General features: G+C 46.1%; 1 protein-coding gene across 1 annotated transcript in view; it reads right to left on the bottom strand.

The window, feature by feature from the left end:
* The window catches only part of LOC124783769 (TLC domain-containing protein 2-like), a 47607-nt gene that overhangs the window by 1862 nt on the left and 23482 nt on the right, over positions 1 to 22263 (bottom strand). Inside the window, exons 3-5 of the mRNA XM_047254047.1 lie at positions 21901 to 21983; positions 21655 to 21826; positions 51 to 155 (exon numbers count right to left, since the gene is read on the bottom strand). Coding sequence (XP_047110003.1) covers positions 51 to 155; positions 21655 to 21826; positions 21901 to 21983 — 360 coding nt within the window. The remainder of the gene's footprint in view (positions 1 to 50; positions 156 to 21654; positions 21827 to 21900; positions 21984 to 22263) is intronic.

The raw sequence follows: 22263 nt of genomic DNA, 5'->3' as shown, positions 1-22263 counted from the left end.
AACAAGAATTCTAGAATAAGCAAGCTGCAAAGAATGTAAGAATGACTTACATATACTGCCCAATGAAAAAGCTGTTAGAGTGAGTTCATCTCGATGGAGAACCAACCATCTCGTCATCCAGCCCAACGTCATTATCCGGAAAACTATAAACGTCACTGTAAATCAAGGCAGTACTTAAACAAAGGTATTTGGTAGAACAAATTGGATAATTTATTTTTAAGAAATGAAGTTTCCACTGGAAACTACAACCACATCTGTGAAAATTAAGAACACTTAAAATTATGACCACCACCAAAATTTTCCTTCTCAAACATCCCCAGCATGTTACTACTGAATTTAGAAAACCTTTTCAAGGTACTGACACGCTGAATAGATAAAATTAAGGAGTGCTAAGCAAGCAGTAGAAGAAAGGAGGAGATCTGATGCTCTTGCAGCATGCAACAATGCTGTTGCACCAAAATGTTCTATATATGACACCATTGAGGTTTATGCAAGTTTGATGTGTACTTCACTGAAATCAGTGTTCCTGATTATAAAATCACAGCATTTAACAATTCATGAATACTTTGACACACATCTGTGAATATCTGCCTAAGACAGTACCTTTGAAGCATAATAGCACTTACACTCTGTACTGAATGTACTGCTATCTTACTGACGAATACTATGTCAAATTTGTACAAACTGTAGTTAACTGATTTCTGATGACTTATCAATATGTCCTTCATACAATAACACAAAGCACTTGTCCTGAAAGATGTCCATCAGAGGAAATGGAAAAATTATTTAACACGACATTTCCTTTATATTCTGTCTGCTTTTATTCTGTGCAGGTCTACATGACTGTAGATCAGAGCTAGCCCATTGCGTAAAACTCAGGGAAAGGAAACCCCTTGCTACAAAAGGTCAACAAAGGTGAGATAAGGGGCAAAAGAAGAAAGGGAGGCAGAGGAAGAAAGGCAGACAAGGTGACCCATCTAGGAAGCTGCAGGAAGCCCCTGAAAGCAGGGTGCAATAAGAAAACACATCCTGCAGCCCTCGCTACTTACCAGAGGTACTCCACTCAAGAAATTGTGTAGGAAAGACTAGCAACACAGACGGGGAAAGAGAAGCACACAGAGACAAAAGACGAACAAGTGTGACAAACTGCGCAAGACAGAGGAAGAAGAGTAAAGGAGCAATTAGGGTGAGAACCGGGTTGGACCACCAAGCCCAGACAGCCACAGCCTGGTCTAAGCAGAGGAAGCAACAGAGTATTCTGCCAACTAGACAATGGGTCAATAAGGTTAAGTGCACCTCCCTTAAAAGAGAGTGGTAAAAGCCCCCTTCATGAATAAAACATTAAACTATTTCAGCCACTGAGGAGTCATCTCATAACACCAGGAGTAACGAGTCAGTGAGATTTTTTCTCCAAAAAAATATCAATATATATCAGCACTGTTTTTGCCCCCATATATTGATATCAAAATGGCAATATTGGGTGCCAACATTTTTATTTTATATTTTTTTCACAGTTTTCGGTAAATATTTTGAGCCATTGTATTGAAATTGTTGTAGAATATAGCTTTACTCTCACTGTGTGAAGGAGTCTTACTCCTTTTTGAACTTTCATCAGGTCTGGTTGGTTTGTTTGTGGGGGTTGAAGGGACCAAACTACAAAGGCCATCGGTCCCTTTTTCCACGAACATGAAACACCCACAAGGAACAAAATCAAGCAATGGAGAAGACAAGGGATGACACAGAACAAGAGAGACATAGACAAAGACTAGAAAAGAGGAATTAAAAACACACAGAGTGTTACAGTGGTTGGCCGACCATGGAAGGGCGGGGGGTGGGGGGGGGGGGGGGGGGGTGGGGGGGCGAGGGGGTTGGGGGAAGAAAACGAAATGCCAACAACCAAGAGACGCACTAAAAAGCTCAATCTAAAACTGTAGGCCAAAGGCCAGACTCAACACAAAAGAGAGAGACAAACCCTCAGATTGAGCGATAAAAGTCCCCTGCATGAATAAAACTCAAAACTAAGCCTGCCGTGGCAGTGTCATCCATTAAAAGTGCAGGGAGCGTATCTGGCAGCGCAAATGTCTGCCTAAGTGCAGTTAAAAGCAGACAGTCCAACAAAATGTGGAACACTGTCAATGCTGAACCAAAGCGACAGAGAGGTGGATCCTCACGGCACAATAAATAATCGTACGTCATCCAGGTGTGGCCAATCTGCAGCCGGCAGAGTACAACACAGTCCTCGCAAGAGGCCCGCAAGGAGGAGTGTCGCCCACTGGTAGTCTCCTTGATGATCCGAAGTTTGTTGGGTGAAGGCAGGGTGCGCTATTCATCATCCCAGGTACCAAGGACCTTCTGTCGTAAAACTGAATGGAGATCACACTCCGAAAGGCCAATCTCCAAAGCTGGTGCACCGACAGCCTGTTTGGCCAGCATGTCAACACGTTCATTACCCGGGATGCCGACATGACCCGGCGTCTTCATAAAAACCACGGAGCATCGGCAACGGGCAAGAGTATGGATGGACTCCTGGATAGCCATCACCAAACAAGAGCGAGGGAAACACTGGTCGATAGCTTGTAAACCGCTCAGGGAGTCACTACAGATAACAAAGGACTCACCTGAGCCAGGAGCGTATATACTCTAGGGCACTAGAGGTGGTGACCAGCTCGGCAGTGAAAACACTGCAGCCAGCTGGCAATGAGCTTTGTTCAGAATGATCCCCAAGAGTAAGAGCATACCCAACTTGACAAGCAACCATCGATCTGTCGGTATAGACCACGTCAGAACCATGAAACGTGGCAAGGATGGAAAGAAAGCGGCAGCGGAGGGCCTCAGGAGGGACTGAGTCCTTCGGGCCCTGTGCCAAATACGGCCGAAGACATGGGCAGGGCACACACCACAGGTGTATATGTATATGGGCCAGGAAAAGAGGTGGGAGAGGGAAAAACTCAAGCCCAGAGAGAAGAGCCCAGATGCGAACCGCGATCGTACACCCTGACCAGGGCCACCATTCTGGAAAACGGACGACCGAGTTGGGGAACAGGAGTTGTTAATTTGGATGCCCGGGCAAGCTACAAACATGTGCAGCATAAGCAGCCAGTAGTCGTTGGCGCCGGATCCACAATGGAGGGACACCAGCCTCTACAAGTAGGCTGTTTACAGGGTTTGTGCGGAAAGCTCCAGTTGAGAGTCGGATACCCAGTGAAGAATGGGGTCAAGCAACCGCAACGCGGAAGGCAATGCCGAACTGTAAGCCAGGCTCCCATAATCGAGACGGGACTGAATCAATGACTGATACAGTCGTAGAAGGGTAGATCGAGTGGCACCCCTGCTGGTGTGACTCAAGTAATGAAGAGCGTTAAGATAGCGCCACAACGTTTGTTTAAGCTGCCAAATGTGAAGGAGCCAAGTCAACCGGGCATCAAAAAGCAAGCCCAAAAACCAATGCATCTTTACCACAGCAAGAGGTTCACCATCACGATAAAGCCGTGGCTCAGGGTGAACAGTGCGACACCGGCAGAAATGCACGACACAGGCCTTAGCAGCCGAGAACTGGAAGCCGTGCGTGACAGCCCAAGACCGTGCCCTGCGGATAGCACCCTGTGGCCACCATTCAGCAACCGCAATGCCAGTGGAGCTATAGTACAGGAAAAAGTCATCAACATACTAAGGAGCCGATATGGACATTCCCACAGCTGCAGCTAGCCCATTGATAGCAACTAAAAATAGGCAGACACTCAAGACAGAGCCTTGCGGGACCCCATTCTCCTGGACTCGGGAGGAACTATGGGAGGAACCAACTTGCACGCGGAAGAAATGAAGCGACAGAAAATTTTGAATAAAAAGTGGGAGCGGGCTCCTAAGACCCCATCCATGAAGTGTGGTGAGGATGTGATGTCGCCACGTTGTATCGTATGCCTACTGCATGTCAAAAAAGATGGCAACCAGGTGCTGACGGTGGGAAAATGCCATACAGATGGCGGACTCCAGGCAGACCAGATTATCAGTGGCAGAGCGGCCCTTACGGAATCTACCCTGGGACAGAGCCAGAAGGCCTCGTGACTCAAGTAGCCAACTCAACCTCTGGCTCACCATGCGTTCGAGCACCTTGCACATAACACTGGTGAGGCTAATGGGGCAGTAGCTGTCCACCTCCAGGGGGTTCTTGCCAGGCTTCAACACTGGGATAATAATGCTTTCCTGCCATTGAGAGGGGAACTCAACCTCAACCCAGATATGGTTGAAAAGGTCGAGGAGGTGTCACTGGCAGTCCACGCAGAGATGTTTAAGCATCCGATAGTGGATGCGATCCAGCCCGGGAGCCGTATCAGCGCAAGCGGCTAGGGCACTGTGGAATTACCACTCACTGAATGGAGCATTGTACGATTCGGGGTGGCGCACATGGAATGAAAGGCTCCAACTTTCCAACTGCTCTTTCAGGGAGTGGAAGGCCACTGGGTAATTCGTAGAAATGGAACTCTGAGCATAATGCTTTGCTAAGAGTTCTGCAATCATGTCTGATTCAGTACAGACTGCTCCATTCAGGGAAAGCCCAGGTACACTGATGGGTATCTGATACCCTTAGGGTCGTTAATCTTGCACCAAACTTGTGATGGAAAGATATGGGTGCCAATGGTGGAGACATACCGTTCCCAGCACACCTGCTTCCATTGGTGAATAAGGCGTTCGGCTAGGGCACGGAGCCGTTTAAAGGTAAATGAACTGTTCCAATGATGGGTGCCACTTATGACGCTAGAGGACCCGCCTGCAATTGCTAATTGCCTCAGCGATCTCGGGTGACCACCAAGCCACAGTCCTCCACCGAGGAGACCCGGAAGAACAGGAAATTACAGATTCTGTGGCAGAAACAATGCCAGTGGTGATCGTGTGAACCACCACGAGTCCCAGTCAGCCTTATTCAAAGCCCTTCTGGGGAGGCACACTGGTGAGTGACGCTGGGACAGTGACAGGAAGACCGGAAAGTGGTCACTACCGCACAAGTCATCATGCACACTCCATTGGACAAATGGTAGAAGGCCGGGGCTGCAGACTGAAAGGTCGATGGCTGAGTACGTGCCATGCACCACACTGAAATGTGTGGAGGCACCATTATTTAAAAGAGAAAGATCGAGCTGTGCCAACACTTGCTCGACAGTTCCTTGGCCTGTTGCCACCAATCCACCCCACAAAGGGTTATGGGTGTTCAAGTCACCCAATAACAGAAAAGGTGGCGGCAATTGGGCTATCAGTGCAGCCAATACATGCTGTGGGACATCACCAACCGGTGGAAGATAGAGACTGCAGACAATTAACAGCCTGAGGCGTCCACACCTGAACAGCGACAGCCTCTAAAGGTTTTTGAAGAGGGATACACTCGCTGTAAAGAGACTCCACCAGATACCCTCTCATAAGCTGCCCGATTCTTATAATAACCCCGATATCCACGGAGGGCGGGGGTTCCCATCACCGGAAACCAAGTTTCCTGGAGAGCAATGCAGAAAGAAGGGTGAAGGCTGAGAAATTGTCAGAGCTCAGCAAGGTGGTGGGAAAAACCGCTGCAACTCCACTGGAGGATGACACTGCCCGCGGCCGAAAAAGGCGTGAAGGGATCGAGGAGGCAGATTACGCCGCTGAATCACCTGCTGCCACTGATTGAGTACCTCTGCGATCGACTTCCATGGTGTCTGAGGGTCCGGCGAGATCTAGGTCCTCAGCGGATGCCAGAATCTCCACCCCATTCTCAAACGCAGAACTTGTAGGTTGCAGTCGGGTGGGTGCCACCACAAGTTCCTTTGTCTTAGAGGTCTTCTTCTTGAACTTTTCTCGCTGCTCCTTGGTTTCACTGGCTGGGAGGGCTTCACTGATTCAGTCTCCGGGACTGAGGAGGATCGTATTGCCCTACGACCGGCTGCTTGTGGGCACCGACGCCACTGGCGCGCGTCATCCTTCCCATTGGTAGAAACCTGGGAAGGTAGGGGCCAAGGGTCCCCTTCAAAGCGAGAGGAGCCAAAGAAGCTGGACGCTTCTCCGGCTTAGAAGTGGGGCCACACAATGAGTGGGGGGGAGTGTTGCTCCCAAAGTAGGTGGCGCAGGAGCAACAGGGAGGGTAGTGCCCCCCACAGTCAAGGGCGCAGGTGTAGTCTTATGGTTCAGGGAGCCAACTGGAATTCGCTGAACTGATGGGGCTATTACTGCTGTCATAGCGGAGGCATAAGAGGAAGTCATTCGCACAAGATGGAGTCGTCCATATTTCCTCTTAGCCTCAGTGTAGGTCAATCGGTCAAGAGTCTTATACTCCACAATTTTCCGCTCTTTCTGTAAAATCTTGCAGTCTGGCGAGCAAGGGGAATGATGCTCTATGCAGTTTTACACAGATGGGAGGTGGGGCACACGGAGTATTGGAATGTGATGGGCGTCCGCAATCTCGACATGTGACGCTGGAAGTACAGTGGGAAGTCTATGGCCAAACTTCCAGCATTTAAAGCACTGCATCGGGGGAGGGATATAGGGCTTGGCATCACAGTGGTAGACCATCACCTTGACCTTCTTGGGGCAATGTATCACCCTCGAAGGCCATCCCTTGGATCCCGATGAACTCGCCAGCCAAAATGAACACCTTGCTGCTCTAAATTGGCGCTCAGCTCGTCATCAGATTGCAAACGAAGGTCCCTGTGGAATATAATATCCTGGACCATATTTAAATTTTTATGATGCGTAATGGTAACTGAAATATCCCCCAACTCGTCACAAGCAAGTAATGCCCACGACTGGGCAGAGAATGCTGTTTTTATCGAAACTTACCCAGAGTGCATTTTGGACAAGCTATCCACCTCCCCAAACTTGTCCTCTAAATGCTCTACAAAGAACTGAGGCTTCATGGACACAAAGGATTCCCCATCAGTTCTTGTACATACATGGTAATGGGGTGAATAAGCTTCGTTCCCATTCTTAGCCTTTTGTTCCTCCCATGGGGTGGCCAGAGAAGGAAATGATTTGGAGTCATACGTGTTTGCATTAAATTGAGCCCTGGGACGCTTAGAAACTGCTGGCAGCTGGCCATCAGCAAGAGAATATGTGCCATGCTTCATAGCGTGTCATCCGCCCTTATGTCACCCACTCCGACCAAGGGCCCTCCCCACACGCACCACCCAGCTGCAGCAAGGGCCACCTGGCAGGATGGCCATTACCGGGAGTCCTGATGCCCCAGGGAGATAGGCATCTACTCCTTGGCATACGTGAGGAGTTTACAGCGTAGGCGTCAGCAGAGTGATCCCTGTGTTGTCAGGGGGCTACAACCAACATGGTACATGGCGACCCCACCACAACGGACTGGCTACCATGGTGGATATCAGGTGCAAAGAAGTCCGTGTTTGTCGTCGGCGCAGAAAGCGAGACAGCATAGTGAATGGCAGAAACTGCACCCAGGAACGTATCCTCACCCAAGAGACGGAGAGTGAGCGTGACTGCAATGCGACAACGAGAAAGCGGACTAAAGGTCTCAATGCACAATGCACACGATACACCATGTAAGGTGCCCTTCCCCAATTGGCTCACTCTTCGGAAAAATTTGGGAGTATGGAGGTCAAACCCTACAGAGGACCATCACATGAAGACCAAAACATGTGAGACTCCTTTTAGTCGCCTCTTACGACAGGTTCGGAATACCACGGGCCTATTCTAACCCCCGGACCCACATGGGGGTCATCAGGTCTAATCTTTCTCTTTGACCGTGTTAAATGAATATACGTGGCACAAAAGAAGTAGTCCATTTTCACTGGAGGATGTTCAAATGTGTATGAATTTCTAAGGGACCAAACTGCTGAGGTCATCGGTCCCTAGATGTACACATTACTTAAACTAACTTATGCTAAGAACAAAACACACACACACACACACACACACACATGCCCGAGGGAGGACTCGAACATCCGGCAGGAGGGGGCGTCCAGTCTGTGACACGGCACCTCAAACTGCTCGGCCACTCCGCACGGCTTCACCGGAGGATGGTGGTGTGAATGGAATAACAAGATTTCCAATGTGAAGAAATGGGATACCAGTTGTATTAAAAAACAATTTTTAAAGCAACTGGTGTGCTATTCCTTCAGATTGGCATTCTTCAAAAACAGTTGCTGGAAGTGATGAACAAAAATCTAAATGACAAAACTGGTCTTTAAGATGGGTGGAGATGTGTGGGGGGAAATGCTGACATAATTGGCGCTCAAGCACTACCAACAGAAACTGCAACATTTAGCTTCACCATGCAATTTTGACACTACAATTGCTAGGTCACTGGTGTTGCTAGAAATGAAAAAACAGGGAAGTTGACGAGGAGGGTTCCGGACAAATCCAATGCGTGATGAAACCAAATTATGGACCCATCGGACACCTTATATTGTGGCACTTACATTGAATTAACATTGTTAGCAAAGAGGGTATCGCCAAGTGTGAACATACATTGTTTTCCTTTCAATTCTTCCTCTACGCGGAAAGGCAGGCTGCTATCTTTTTGATGTACAGAAAATTCCATAATAAAATAAATATACAGCTCTTAAACCCGCAGTATCTTTACAATGTGCTGCCAATATTTTTTATTGGCAGGTACATCAATATTTTTTTTCAGTCGATATATCGATAGCTTTTTTGGATATATCAAGAGACGACAATGATATTTTTTAAATATTGATATATTGGATTCCTGATATTTAAAAAAATATCAACAGTCCTAATTCAAGAGGCAAAGGCCAAGTTGAACCAGTAAGTTTTCGAGGTCTTTACTGTGGCCACTGATCATGGTTCCACCCCACAAAGGGTTATGGGCACTGTAATCACCCAAGATTAGGAAAGGTGGTGGGAACTGAGAAACCAGCGCAAACAATATGTTCTGAGACACTTCACCATCGAGGGAGAGGTAAGCGATGCAGATGATAATATCCTGAAATGTTCTTACCCGAACAGCCATGGCCTCCAAAGATGTATTAAGAGGCACTAGTTCACTATACACGGTGTCCCATTTTTCTTGACCACCCTAAGTAACTGTTTGTCCAGATGCAAATTACAAAATGTTTCAAGCAATTGTTCCTTAGCCGTCATGGGGGCATCAATCACCATGAATGCCTTCGTTGTAGCTTTGTTTTTTTTTTTACAAAGATATCAACAGCAGTATGACTTTTTTAAATGGAACCCTTTATTTTTTATTTGATAATTCATTTCCTCTCCTATAGACCTATTCAAAAATGTATCACAATGTAGCATTCACTGAAACACAATGTTATTACTTACAGAACACAACATTGACTTTGAACCAGGGATCACAAACTTGTCCACTTGCTGGAGTTGTCAGAAAACAAATGAAAACAAGGTAAAAACAAAACACAAAATTGATTTTGACTGTCTGTACCATTGCCCAGGAGTAGAACATTCAAAGGTGCTCAAAGTGGGCCGGCCAGTGTGGCCACGCGGTTAAAGGCGCTTCAGTCTGCAACCGCGCGACCGCTACGGTCGCAGGTTCGAATACTGCCTCGGGCATGGATGTGTGTGATGTCCGTAAGTTAGTTCGGTTTAAGTAGTTCTAAGTTCTAGGAGACTCATGACCTCAGATGTTAAGTCCCATAGTGCTCAGAGCCATTTTTTTTGCTCAAAGTGGGTGGTGCACTCATTGAATGAAAGAATTATTTACTGCTTCCAGTATGGCCTGCTGAAGAGAATTTCAAGCAAGCATGATACATTCCTGCATGTCCTCTGGAGTTGTTGGAATATCGTGATAGACAATGTCTTTAATGCAGACCCAACGAAAAAGTCATTTCTAGGCATACTTATTCAAGGTTACAATAATACACTTTATACTTACGTATTTATATAGCACACTTCATAAATCTAAATATTCTTCGATGGAGTAGAAGCAGTGATGGTGTAAATATGACTTTTGAGGTTTTCCAAAGGTACTGACCACAGTGATAGCTTTTATGTTTTCAGGAAGTTTGTTATAAAGCTTAACTCCCATGTGAAATGCACCTTTTTTGGCACAGAGCTGAGCTGATTTGGGTGATACGTAAATTTCTGTTTTGGCTGGTAAGTGATCATGTATAGATCATAGTTTTTTCAGTCGTTACCCATTACATTTACTTTGATGAATAAAAGAGTTTCTATAATGTACACACATGGTAATGGAGGAATACCAGGTTTCTTCTTTAACAGAGGTTGACAAGAGTCTCTAGGCTTGCATCCAAACAAGATTCTAATAGCCCTTTTTTGTAGTTTGAAAGTTCTATTAGCTGTTTTAGAGTTTCTCTTGAAAGAGACCCCATATCTAAGATGAAAATGAAAGTAGACCTGATATGCATTCATTACTGTTTTCTCATTAAAGCATGATTTTAGTGAGCAAAGAAGGTAACATGTTTTGCTAAGTTCTGCATTGAGATATTCCACATGCTTATTCCATTTCATGTTGCTCTGCAGCCTGAGTCCTAAGAATTTGGTTTCAGTATTGTTACCACCTAGTTCACATTGTGGAATTTTATTAGTGCAATGGTTTTTTTACTGTTTATTACAGACAAGCTGATTATTCTGTGACCATATTTACTGACTGCTGTAACTGTTCATTGCTGTCTCCTTTTAATAGAATGTGGTGTCACCTGAAAATATGATTGTTTTATGTGCATCAACATTTAAGATTAGATCATTTATGTACAGAAGGGGCCCCATTACTGATCCTTGGGGTACACTATATTATATTTGCTTATGGTCAGATAGATGTTCAGATACAGTTTTTAGTTCGATTTTTTTGTGCTTTGATGCACAATGTCTGCTTACGATTAGTCCAGAAGGAACTGATCCAGTTGTTGGACAAACCTCTGATACCATATCGTTCAAGCTTTGATAGAAGAATTTCATGATCCTTTTTGTCCATCAGGTTTAGGATGGCACTCGTAAATAGTAGTTTTTGACCTCTTATTTCGGAATCCTTGTTGTTCATTACATAGGATGTTGTTTTTAGTTATAAATTTCATAAGTTTGTCAGACATAACTTTTTCTAATACTTTTGAGATGCAGGGGGAAATTGTAATGGGTCTGTAGTTCTTTAAATTATCTTTCTCATCTTTTTTATATACTGGAATAACTTCTGATGTTTTCAATACATCAGGGAAAGTGCCTGCCTGAAGTAAGCTGTCACATAAGTGTGTGAGTATTTCAATTAGGTTTGATGTTGTTGCAGGTACACCATCAAAACACTTCACACAGCCTTTGATTTATTAGCTGAATTATAAATGTATTCATCATTATGCATTGTTGTTGCTGTCCCCTTGGAATCCAGCTGTTTGTTCTAGAGTTCCCCCATACGGTTACAGTTTTCAGTGATGTAGCTCAGCCAGGTGGTGGAAAAAAACTGCTACAATTCCACTGGAGAATAATGATGCCGATGTACTGAGAGTCTATAAAGGACCAAGTAGGCAGGTTATGCCCTACACTCACTGGTTGCAAGGTTATGGCATCAACACACATAGGTTCCGGGTTCTGTTGTGTGGTGCGAAGTGGGGCCACAGGGGCCTCCATAATTTCCACCTCAGCCATAGGAGTGGAACAAGCGGGATCTGATGATGTGGGGGCCACCAGAATGTCCTTCTTGGAGGAATTTTTCTTGGTCTTCCTCTCCTTAGAGAATTCCGATAATTGTGAGGGCTTCTCTGAATCAGTTTCAGATAAAGCTGATGATCGCATAGCCCTGTGACCAGTAGCCTCTGGCTCCTTCAGCTGCTGGCTGGCGTCCAGTTTTAGACTGGTGGAAACTTACAAAGAAGTGTCCCAAGGGACGCCTTCCTGCCAAGAGAAGCCAGAGAAAAGCAATTCATCTCCGACTAGGAGGTGGGGTCCCTGTCGGGTGGGTAGCCACTGATCCCAAAGTACATGTGGTGGTAGCAGCAAGAGGGGAGCCCCCAACCATCAGGTGAACAAACATGGTTGAGCGACCCTGAGGGCCCACAGTAGGAGGTGTACCAGGTGGGAGTACTATCGCCAATGGGGGCAACATTGTCGTAGCTGTAGCGTATGACATTGTTGTACATGATGGGTGCAACTGCTCATACTTCTTCCTGTTGAAACTCTTGTATTCTTGTAACTTCTTCTCTCTCTGGAAAACAGTGAAATCAGGTGAGCAGGGAGAATGGTGCTTTCCACAGCTGACACAGATGGGGGGAGGGGGGGCATAAGGAGCATGCATAAGGAGCATTCACATGCAGCACTCACTCACAATCTCTACAGATGGGGCTAGAGTTGCAACACGAGGACACTTGCCCAAATTTCAAGCACTTGAAGTACCTCGTGGGGGGGGGGGGGGGGGGGAGGAACATACGGTTTCACGTCACATCAGTATACCACCACCTTGACCTTTTCACGCAACGAATCACCCTCAAAGGCCAAGATGAAGGAACAGGTAGCAACCCTATTATCCTTTGGCCCCCTATGTACATGATGGACAAAGTATACATCCCATCATTCCATGTTGGCACATAGCTCATCATCGGATTGTAAGAGCAGATCCCTGTGGCAAATGCCCTGAAGCATATTAAGACTTTTATGGGGAGTTAAAACCACCAGTATGTCACCCAGCTTGTTACAAGAGAGCAGTTCCTGTGACTGGGCACGGGATGATGATGTGATCAGAACTGATCCACTCTTCATTTTAGAGATGGTTGCAACTTCCCCAAACTTGTCCCTCGTAGTTTCTACAAAGAATAAAGACTTTGTGGCCAAGACAGCATCCCCATTATTCCTTCTGAAACCTAAGTATTGGGGGACCTAAGTACTGGGGGAGTATTTCTCTGCTTCCTGCTTAGCCCTACATTCCTCCCATGACATAGCCAGGGAAGGGAATGCTTTAGGGTCATATCTCTCTGCATTAAAAGAGGACTGTCCTTTCACTGAGACTGCAGAGGCCATATGGCCACCAGCAGGAGGTAACTTCATCCACTTCATTTGCAGCCCATCCGCCACGGTTCCACCCACTCCAAATAGGGGCTCTCCCCATGGGCAATGCCCAGCCTCAGCAATGGCTACCTGGCCAATAATCCATTGCCCAGTGTCCCTGTGCACCAGTCATGATAGGCACATACTCCTTGGCATACATGGGGAGTTTTCAGCTCAGGCACCAACAGTCTGATCCCTGCATGGTCAGGGGGCTACCACCGTACAGCTACCTGACGATCTCCTCCCCCCCCCCCCCCCCCCACACACACACACACACATACACACAAACACAACAGGATGGCTACCGTGCTTGGTTTTGGGTGTATTACCTCATTAACGGGAAGGGTGCAATGATGGAATGACACAAAGGTGGAGCTTACACTGCACTGGGCAACCTTCCCTGCACGATCCACACTTCTGGAGAATTTTGAAAATTGGTAGCAGGTCAAACCCATAAATGGGGACCATGTATCTATTTAATGAAAAGTTTACGAGAAAATGCCAGAAATGGATACTTGAGTCCAACCATAAACCGGCTTCAAGCAGGGTCTGTGCCAAGAAAACCATCAATGGAGAGGCAAAGGGGGAAAGGATAGTGGAAGTATAAGCTTGCAGCACAGAAAGGAGTAATGCTACAAAGGCCGGGGCCCTGTAGAAACCAAGCCCCTACTCATAAGAGTTGTGAACCTCCTGGAGAGGTGGAGAGCGAGGGGGGGGGGGGGGGTCATGGCTAAAATAGATGTAAACTAGAGCTGAACTAAATATATATGTTAAAAAATTTACACATTTGACAATGTGGTAATTACTGTCAACAGCTGCCTTTGCTCAAATACGTAAAATAAAGGAAAGGTAACCTCTCACCTATAGCTGATTGACAAGTGGCCATAGAAACACACATCAGAAAACACTGTTTACATTAGCTTTAGAGCTTTTTACTCTTTCTCTCATAAATGTGCTTGCATTATTTACACACACACACACACACACACACACACACACACACACACAGAAGAGGGGAAGAGAAGGATGATGAGGCAGGGAGGGGTGTAGCACAACAGTGTGAGGCAGGTCTTTTGACAGATGACTCGGCAGCTGCACAACAAGATGAAAGGAATTCAGAGCTGCAGCATGTTAAGTGGTACAGGTAGAGAGTGGGGGAAAGAGAGGGGAACAAAGAAGAGGAAGGTGGAGAGGAGGGAGGGAGGGAACGGGAAGTGTGAGACAGAGGGGATGGGGAATGGAGGTGTGTGTGTGTGTGTGTGTGTGTGTGTGTGTGTGTGTGTGTGTGTGTGTGTGTGTGTGTGGTTTGAGGTTTTCGGGCGCTAAACAGCGTGGTCATCAGCGCCCAAACGCATAGAAACAGTAACACATGCGGTGAAGGGACGAAGACGGACAGAGAACAAGGAGAACGGCTAAAAGACACATACCTGACGCATTTCGAAATCCTCACATACAGAGGCAAAACAAGAGAAGGAGAAACGCACTAAAAAAGGAAAGAAAACACAAGGAAGAGAGAACAGAAATCGAAGTGAAACAAGTAGGTAATCTTGACTGGCGGACATCTTACCTAAAACCTGGGTGAGCCAGTCACCCAGCAGCACATTAAAATCCTCTCCCTAAAATCTGAGGCAACAAATTGGACAGGACACAAAACCGTAAGACCTTAACCACAGTCGTTGCGTTGTCTTGCAAAATAGAGGACAAATCCGGTGCAAGGAAACCACCGCCCTCTGGTCAGAGAATAAAGGACAGTCAAGTAAAATGGGGCGGACAGTAATCTGGACGCCACAAGCACTGCAGATTGGGGGGTCCTCCCGCCAGAGTAAAAAACCATGCGTTAAGGGACTGTGCCCGATGCGGAGGCAAGTGAGGAGAACCTCATCCCACCTGCATGACTGGTAGGACATACGCCATGGCCGCGTAGTGGCCTTGGCCAGACGCAGCTTATTTTCACAGACTGCCAGCCACTCCTCTTCTCATTGATGCATAACACGAAAATGCAAAAGGGAGGTAACAGCATGGAGGGGGACAGCACATTCAACAACGTGAGGGAAGGAACATGCATCTCTGGCAGCCACATCCGCCAGTTCGTTTCCCCTAATACTCACGTGCCCCGGCACCCAGCAGAAAGAAACCTCCTTCCCCTGCTGCTGCAGGTGGAGTAGGGTATCATGGATGTTCTGGACAACCGTATCTGCTGGGGGCAAGTGTTGCATGGTCTGAAGGGCACTCAGGGAGTCAGAACAGATGAGAAACTTAAGACTGGGAACACATCTCATCTGCTCCAATGCCCGCAAGATCGCAAACAATTCGGCATCAAAGATGGTAAACGCCGCAGGAAGCCGTAACTTGACGACTCGATCAGGAAAAACAACAGCACAACCAACAGAGTCCCCCTGTTTAGAGCCATCTGTAAATACTGGTACATGGTCGGGATGCAGGTTTAAAATATCGTAAAATAAGGAGATAAAAACAAATGCAGGAGTGCAGCTCCTCCGGTACTCTGACAAGTCTAAAAGGATGCTGGGCCTCTGGAGCAACCAGGGAGGCAGGTGGGTAAAACCCTGGAGTTGGGGTGCCACATGCTCCACACCAAGGGACTCTAGCAAATGCTTGGCACGAATCCCAAATGGTCTCGTTGCCCTGGGACGACTGGAAAAAGAGACGTTCCATAGGCAGTCGGGCAACGGTAGGCTACGCAGGGGAGGTAGGACAGGCAAGGAATTGACACACCCGTCGCACCATGAGGAGTTTCCGCCAGATGGCGAGCGGCGGTTCCGCTGCACAGGCTGGGGATGGGACTGGTACGGAATTCACCAGTGGCCTGCCTGAAACCCTCATGGTGTACTGCGTCAAGAATCTTCAGATACGAAGGTCTCGCTGACCCATACACAGTGCATCCATAGTCAAGAGGCGACCGGACAAAAGCCCTATAAAACTGCAGCAGATGCGCCCGGTCTGCTCCCCAGGACCGATGGCTCAGACACTTCAAAATATTCAGTGCCTTCTTCACAGTCCATGCCTCTAATCACTTTATCGTAAGCTGCAGCTGCCGACAAGCAGTGACAAGAACAGAAAACAGCAAGATCGTCCACAAACAAGGAGCACTGGGCAGGACTCCGGATAGTGGACGTGACACTGTTAATGGCGACGGCAAAGAGGGTGACACTTAAAACGCTTCCCTGAGGAACACCATTCTCCTGCACGTACAAATCAGATAGCACATTACCAACCCGATATCGAAAGAGGCGGCGGGAAAGAAAGGACCGAATGAAGATGGGGAGATGGCCACGAAAGCCCCACTGATGGAGTTGATTGAGGATAAGGCGGCGCCAAGTAGTGTCATACGCCTTATTAATGTCCAAGAATACACCTAGACAATGCTGGTTACGTAGGAAGGCCTGCTGGATGGCGCCTCAAGCAGGGTCAAGTTGACTATAGTTGAACGACATCTCCGAAAGCCACACTGAGAGTGGCTAAGGAGCTGCCTGGTCTCGAGCAGCCAAACCAGGCGACGGTTGACCATGCATTCCAATGTCTTCCCGACACAGCTCGTCAAAGCAATACTCTGATAACTACTGGGATGCATTCGGTCCTTCCCCGGTTTGAGGAGGGGAATCAAAATCGCCTCCCTCCACGAGTCAGGGAACGTGCCAGATGACCATATCATATTAAAACAATTCAGGAGAACTTCCTTGGATGGCAGCAACAAGTGCTGCAGCATGCTGTACAGGATTTGATCATGACCGGGCGCAGTATCATCAGCCACAGACAGCGCCGAATCCAGTTCCCACAATGTGAAGGGGCAGTTGTAGGGTTCAGAATTTGGAGACCGGAAGTCCAAGTGACCCTTCTCGATGGCAGTGCGGTAGCGGCAGAAATCTGGATCACAGTTAACAGTGGCAGTATATTCCGCAAAATGCATGGCCATTGTCTGGGCAACGTCTCTCGGCGCCGTGAGGAGACATCCCTGATGCAGCAATGCCGTGACAGGTAGTTGGCTGCATTTCCCGGAAATCCTCCTGACTGCTTCCCATACTTTCGTAGAACTAGTGGAGCGGGAGATGGAATTCAAGAACGATTGCCATGGCCGTCGTTTGCTCTCTTTAATCACGCGCCGCGCCTTGGCCCTTGCCACCCGTAAGGCCGCAAGATTGTCAGCTGAGGGACGGCACTTGAAGCGGCGCAGAGCTGCACGGCAGGCTCGGATGGCTGAGCGGCACTCAGTGGTCCACCAAGGGACAGGACGTCTCTTGGGATGACTTGAGGACCGTGGGATCGACAATTCAGCAGCTTGGGAGATCACGGCTGTAACATGGTTGACCCATTCGTGGACGCTGGCACGGTGTTCCAAAACAGCCAAATGGGTGAAAAGTGTCCAGTCAGCTCTGCAGAGGTGCCACCTGGGCGGCACTGGTAATTCCACAGCCTCATCCAGGAGGCGAATCCCAAGGGGGAAGTGGTCAATAGAATGGAGGTCAGCAGCAACCTCCCACAGCAGAATCCGCGAGTGATGGAGAGCAAAAGGAAAGGTCAATAGCTGACGACAACCCAGAAGCAGTACAGAAATAGGAATGGAGGTAGGGAGGGAGCGAAAGCCAAAACGGGACAGGGAAGAACAGTGGTGGGACAAGGCAGTACACGATCTAGATGGGGAAGGAATGGTGTGGACAGAAGAAAGAAGGGAAAAGAATGTGAGGCAAGGGAAACCGGTTAGTGGAGATTGCCAGAGTGCAAGATATGCTGGAGCAACAATTCCCAACTGTAAGGTTCTGAGAAACTAATGCTGGAAGGAAGTATTCAAATGCTGAAATAGTGAATCAGCTGTAGTCATATGGGTTGTGATGCACAGCATGTTCGGCAACCAGATGGTCGAGTCTGCAGTTTGCCACAGTTTGGCAGTGGGCATCCATGCGAGTAGACAACTGATTACTTGTTATGCCCACAATGAATGCTGCATAGTAACTGATGCATAGATGGTATATAACACGGCTACTTTAACATGTGGACCTGCCTTTTATAGGGTAGGAAATGCCTGTGACAGTATTGCGTAGCAGGTGGTGGGTGGGTGGGTGTGCAGGAGAGGTCGACCACAAGGGAAAGACTCATGAGGTGCAGAACTGGGAGCAAAATTGGAATAGTGATAAACAAGGATTTCTGTAGATTGGATGGGCTGTGGAAAACAACTTTATGTGATGTGGGTAGGATTATGGGTGGAATATCCCTCATGTCAGGTCATGACAAAAGGTCATCAAAGCCCTGGTTGTGCTTTTCAAGACCAGGGTGATACTGGGTGATCGGAGGAGTGCTGGTCAGTGGCTAATTAACAGGTTTACTGGAGTAAGAGGAAGAGATGCACAGGAGATTTGTTTGAGAATGAGCTGGTGAAGGCTCTGGTAAGCTTATCAGTATATTTTGACAACTAATGCTTGCTTTCCACTACAGACTGCAGCATCCATGGGTGGAGAGGCTGTAAGGAAGTGTCTTTCTGACATGGAATGGATGACAGCTGTCAAAGCAGAGGCACTGTTGGTGGTTGGTGCACTTGATATGAGCAGACTATTTATGGACCCATCTGAGAGATGGAAATAGACGTCTCGGAAGGTGGCTTGATGAGTTGAGGAAGAGCAGGTGAGATGCTGACGTTATGGAGGTTCTTCCTGCTGTGAGTCCAGGTCATGAAAATGTCATCAATAAACCTGAACTGGGCAAGGGGTTTTAGATGTTGACTGGCTAGGAAAGATTCCTCCAGATGGACCATAAACAAGTTGGCATAGGCTGTGCCACATGAGTAGCCATGGCAGTACCACAAATTTGTTTACAGATTTGGCCTCTGAATGTGAAATAACTGTGGGTCAGGATGTGGTTGGTTAGAAAAATTAGTAAAGAGATGATAGGTTTGGTATCAGGATGACGTCGGAAAAGGTGGTGTTCTGTGGCTGGCTATGTGCGTGGAGCATGGTGGGTGTAAAAGGACATCAAATTCACAGAGTTCAACAAGGAATCCGTTGATAATGCGACAAGAAGTGTGGAAAGGCCATAAAGGAAGTGAATGGTGTCTTTGAGTGTAGGATGGAAGGTTACAGACAACAGTTTAGACGTATTGGTCATCAAAGGCAGAGATTCCGTATGTGGAAACATTGTACTCAGCCACTATGGGATAACAAGTACAAGACCTGTGGGGTTCAGTCTGTCAGAGTTTGGGGAGTAGGCAAAAGGTAGGAGTGCAGGTGATTGCTGGTGTGAGAAGAGAGATGGATTCAGATGTCAGGTTTTGGGATGGACTTACGGACTTGAGGGGCAGCTGAAGGTCCTGTTAGACTTCCGGGATGGGATCACAGGCATACGGTTTGTATGCAGAGGCGTGAAGGTTGGCGGAGACCCTTTGGTCTGAGAAAAACATGTACGGTACGTGAATACATGTACTTAATAGTGCCATTATAGTTTGATGTGTGATGGTAAATCTATGCACAGAAGAATACTATAATTGCCTGTAGTACAAACAGCTACGAAGTTAACATTTGCTGTTCAAATAAGGATATGTACAATACAGTTTTATTTATTTTTCTCCAGGGCTACAACAAACTTTTCTCCAACTCTTCCATGAAGAAATAAAGAACTACCAATGACAATATGCCAGTGGCCTACACTAACCCCTTTTCTAAATCTCTTTACCTGCTATATTCCATCCATTCAAAAAGTTCCAACACTGATTCTAGTCATGACATATAAGCAATGTCACCGCAGTAACTACAGTGGCAGCTTGAACCAACAACTGTAAACAACAGATGTGCATTCTACCAGTCAGATATGAGCATGCAGTATGTAGTAGTGGCCATATGGTATAATGGAAATGTCGTGTGGCTAGAGCCTCCCGTCGGGTAGACCGTTCGCCTGGTGCAGGTCTTTCGATTTGACGCCACTTCGGCGACCTGCGCGTCGATGGGGATGAAAAGATGATCATTAGGACAACACAACACCCAGTCCCTGAGCGGAGAAAATCTCCGACCCAGCCGGGAATCGAACCCGGGCCCTTAGGATTGACAGTCTGTCACGCTGACCACTCAGCTACCGGGGCGGACGCCATATGGTTGTAGTGTGTCAAAGCTGTTGTATTACAAATCACAATCGAGTAACATCTCTAAATCAAGTATTCAATACATTCTCCAGAGTGTTTTGAAGAAAATGCATGCAAAGTTTGTCCTGCACACCTTGACTAAAAAAATTACAAAAGTGTAGAAATTCACATAAAGCGTCAACACTTTGGTGAAGTAACCAAAATTCATGCCAATGTAATGCAACAGTTGACGAACATCACAAAGAAAGACTATTCTGACAGTTTCACATTATATGTGCTGTATTCAAGTGGTGGGAGACTATGTAGAATACCTGAAGCATTAAAACAAACAATGGAAAATCCAGGATGGCATGTAACAATTCGAGAGAAGGAAAGTTGCCACGCACCATATAGCGGAGATACTGAGCCGTGAAAGGCACAATAAAAAGATTCATACAATCACAGCTTTCGGCCATTAAGGCCTTTGAAATTATTCTCTATTTTTTATTAATCTTATCTCAAAACTTTTTGGACTGACAGCACATGTCACACCCACCAACATTGGACAATCCTTGGCTTTGGCAGTTCCAATTATTTCCAGGGAGTCACTCTCTCTCCCACAACCTACACATTTGTGTCAAACATAACTGTCCACTCGTTAATTTGTTATTTGAGTACAGTTTCATTCTCACCTCTGCCTGTTGTATAATTTGTTTTTATTCTGCTGTTCATCACCTTGTCATTACCATTATTTTTTCCCTCTTTCTTCTATGGTTCATATGTCTTTTTTTTTCAATTACTGCACCTTTTCTACTATTTGCTTCTCGTTTTTTTTAGCAGAGTTTTTTTCCTAATTAATCATGCAATTTTATGTTAGTCTTTCTTTTACTCTGACTTGCCATAGACCCTTGCTGCCAATCATTCAAATCTATTATACTGTCAACATTTACTGTTGATTTTCTTCTGGTCTTGTCTTGATGTGTTTCTCTTGAGTTGGAGCAATAGTTCATTTTCCTAAATAATGCTAGATTGGTCACATTATCTCCAATTCCTCTCTCTCATTAGCCTGATGCAACCTTATGCTCAATTAGTTACCTTCATTTCATGACTTCCCACATGTTCCTGCCTTTGTGATGCTACTTAGTAATTACCCAGTTTTCCTATACAAGGATAAATTCAGTAACGATGGTCTGCTTCTTAAAATAACTATTCACTGTTACTTTGGAAAATGCGGTCATTTTTGTGTTGGCCCTATATGCCTACTGTTTTGCTACTGATGTATCATTGCATTACTAACAGGTACAGTTTGTCTATGTACTGTAAATGTAAAACAGGACTTATATCGTAAAGTTAAATGGAAAATGCTTAGTGAACAACTCTTCATGTACCTAGCCTTTCTCCTTTTCTGTTACTTTCCCAAGCCTATACTTTAGTCATAACAGTTGTTCAAAAAACATGCTTCTCTGTCTAATGACAGCTATTTCTCCAAACACTTAACACAACACACACCTGTCAAAAGCTTCAAAATTTCTGTACACTCCTTCTCTGAATTACAAGGTAATTTAAGAACACTAAATATGAAGAAAATTATAATTCTGATTGAAAAATACCAGTTGCTAATGAGGAATAATACATACCTAAGTTCAATGTACTATTGAGTCGATAAAGGGAATCACGTTTATTAATGCCTTGTATCAACATCAGTTGTCTTGTATGCAGGAAAACGCTGTTAACTTCAACTAACAAAGCCACCAGGCCATACCCCAGGTAGAATCGTGTTGTCACGGATAGACCAAAACATAGAAGCACCTGAAACATGGGTGTTTTACATGCATGTGGCCACACCTACAATTAAATGAAGCACATTACAGAATGACACTTACAAAGATGTGATGGATCATGAGTTCATAGCTACTTCTTTTTCTGTGATGCAGTATCATGTCTATCAGGTCATACGCGAAATAACCTGGAACATTATAAGTACATTCAGACAAAGAAAATATTTTTCATTACAACTCAACAAAAATATCAAACCACACACCTTGATGTTATAACAATAAATAAATCTGTACTCTACTGCTTGTGTATGGTAATATTTTACTTCACTTACAAAGATAGACATACAACATAATTATTCACACATGCTTGAACAATCAAACAAAGATACATGTGGAGAATACACTGTTTTGAGGCAGCTCACATAATTAATGAAATCCCCTGATATGTTAACAATAGTCTCACTATTT

This window comes from Schistocerca piceifrons, chromosome 1 (assembly GCF_021461385.2).
Source record: "Schistocerca piceifrons isolate TAMUIC-IGC-003096 chromosome 1, iqSchPice1.1, whole genome shotgun sequence".
Classification (NCBI taxonomy): Eukaryota; Metazoa; Arthropoda; class Insecta; order Orthoptera; family Acrididae; genus Schistocerca; species Schistocerca piceifrons.
Note: the sequence above shows the minus strand (reverse complement) of the source record. Positions and strands in the feature narration are given on the sequence as shown.